The following is a 1,152-nucleotide window of genomic DNA, read 5'->3' as shown; positions in this document are numbered from 1 at the left end:
CACACACACACACACACACACACACACACACACAGTAACACACACACACACACACACAGTAACACACACACTAAATGCTGTTAAAGACTACATGAGAGAACATGACTCAGCATGAGGTGATGCTAGCTAATGAGATGCTAATGTTAATGATATTTAACGACAGAACAACACGATTTAAAGATTAAAACACCACCGACACGGTGAGAGCTGCTCACCTGTCGGGGACGCCGTTCTTCTTGTTGTATCGGGACATATTCAAACTATAACAACTATAACAACAACTATAACAACAACTATAACAACTGTTTAAATCCTACTAATCTACCGTGAGCGCTAGCACGTGGAGCTCCAGCCGCTCATAAAGCTCAATATTTCTCTCTTCCTTCTCTTTAAACTCACTGACCACCCGTCCAAAGCCCTCTGTGATCATTTAAAATCCCTATATCACTGTTATAGTTCTCATATTTTGATAAACTAGGCAACAGAGCGGGCTGTTGTGTTGTGTTGAAGGCGGCTGCCGCGCTCCGGCGTCCCTGCTGCCAACGGCTGTCGCGTGTGGATGACGTAGTCACGTCATCCCACAGGAGACGTTGCGCTGTTGTTGCCATGGTAGCACGTCGCGGTGTTGTTTACATTTGTATTCAACGCCGTTGTTACCGGATTTCATAACATATCTATAAGTTGACATTTTCTTTCCTATAACGTTATGTTTTGAGTTGCGATTGTCTGAATGATTGTAATTTTATTTGTTAATAGAAAAAATTAATAAATAAAAAAAAATACCGTGGATGTAAAACACGTGAGACGGAGCTGTTGTTACCATGGTAACACGTCAGCCAACCGGGACACCTTCATCAAAATATTATTTGATTGAAAAATGAAAGAAAAGACACGAAAATAAGTGACAAGATGTCAAAAAACAAGAAAGAAATTGCGACAAAGACGTAGAAAAAAAAGTGACAAAATGTGATTTTTAACGATGTGACACTTTGAATCATCATTTAATTTAAAAAATAATGTTTTAATGATTGGTTGAACGTCAGCTGATTGACTTTAATGTCTTAATTATCTATCTTATAGAGTTAGATATGCAAAGATTTACATATATATATATATATATATATATATATATATATATATATATATATATAT

General features: G+C 37.1%; 1 protein-coding gene across 2 annotated transcripts in view; it reads right to left on the bottom strand.

Annotated features, from left to right (window-relative positions):
* dusp11 (dual specificity phosphatase 11 (RNA/RNP complex 1-interacting)) overlaps positions 1-543 on the bottom strand; it is a 21,046-nt gene extending 20,503 nt beyond the window's left edge. Inside the window, exon 1 of one of the 2 annotated variants that reach the window (XM_032510735.1) lies at positions 216-543. In XM_032510735.1, the coding sequence (XP_032366626.1) occupies positions 216-253 (38 nt within the window). In that variant the 5' untranslated portion in view covers positions 254-543. The remainder of the gene's footprint in view (positions 1-215) is intronic. The other variant, XM_032510741.1, reaches the window with a different exon arrangement.
* Positions 544-1,152: the final 609 nt, after the last annotated feature.

Source organism: Etheostoma spectabile, chromosome 3 (assembly GCF_008692095.1).
Source record: "Etheostoma spectabile isolate EspeVRDwgs_2016 chromosome 3, UIUC_Espe_1.0, whole genome shotgun sequence".
Lineage (NCBI taxonomy): Eukaryota > Metazoa > Chordata > Actinopteri > Perciformes > Percidae > Etheostoma > Etheostoma spectabile.
Note: the sequence above shows the minus strand (reverse complement) of the source record. Positions and strands in the feature narration are given on the sequence as shown.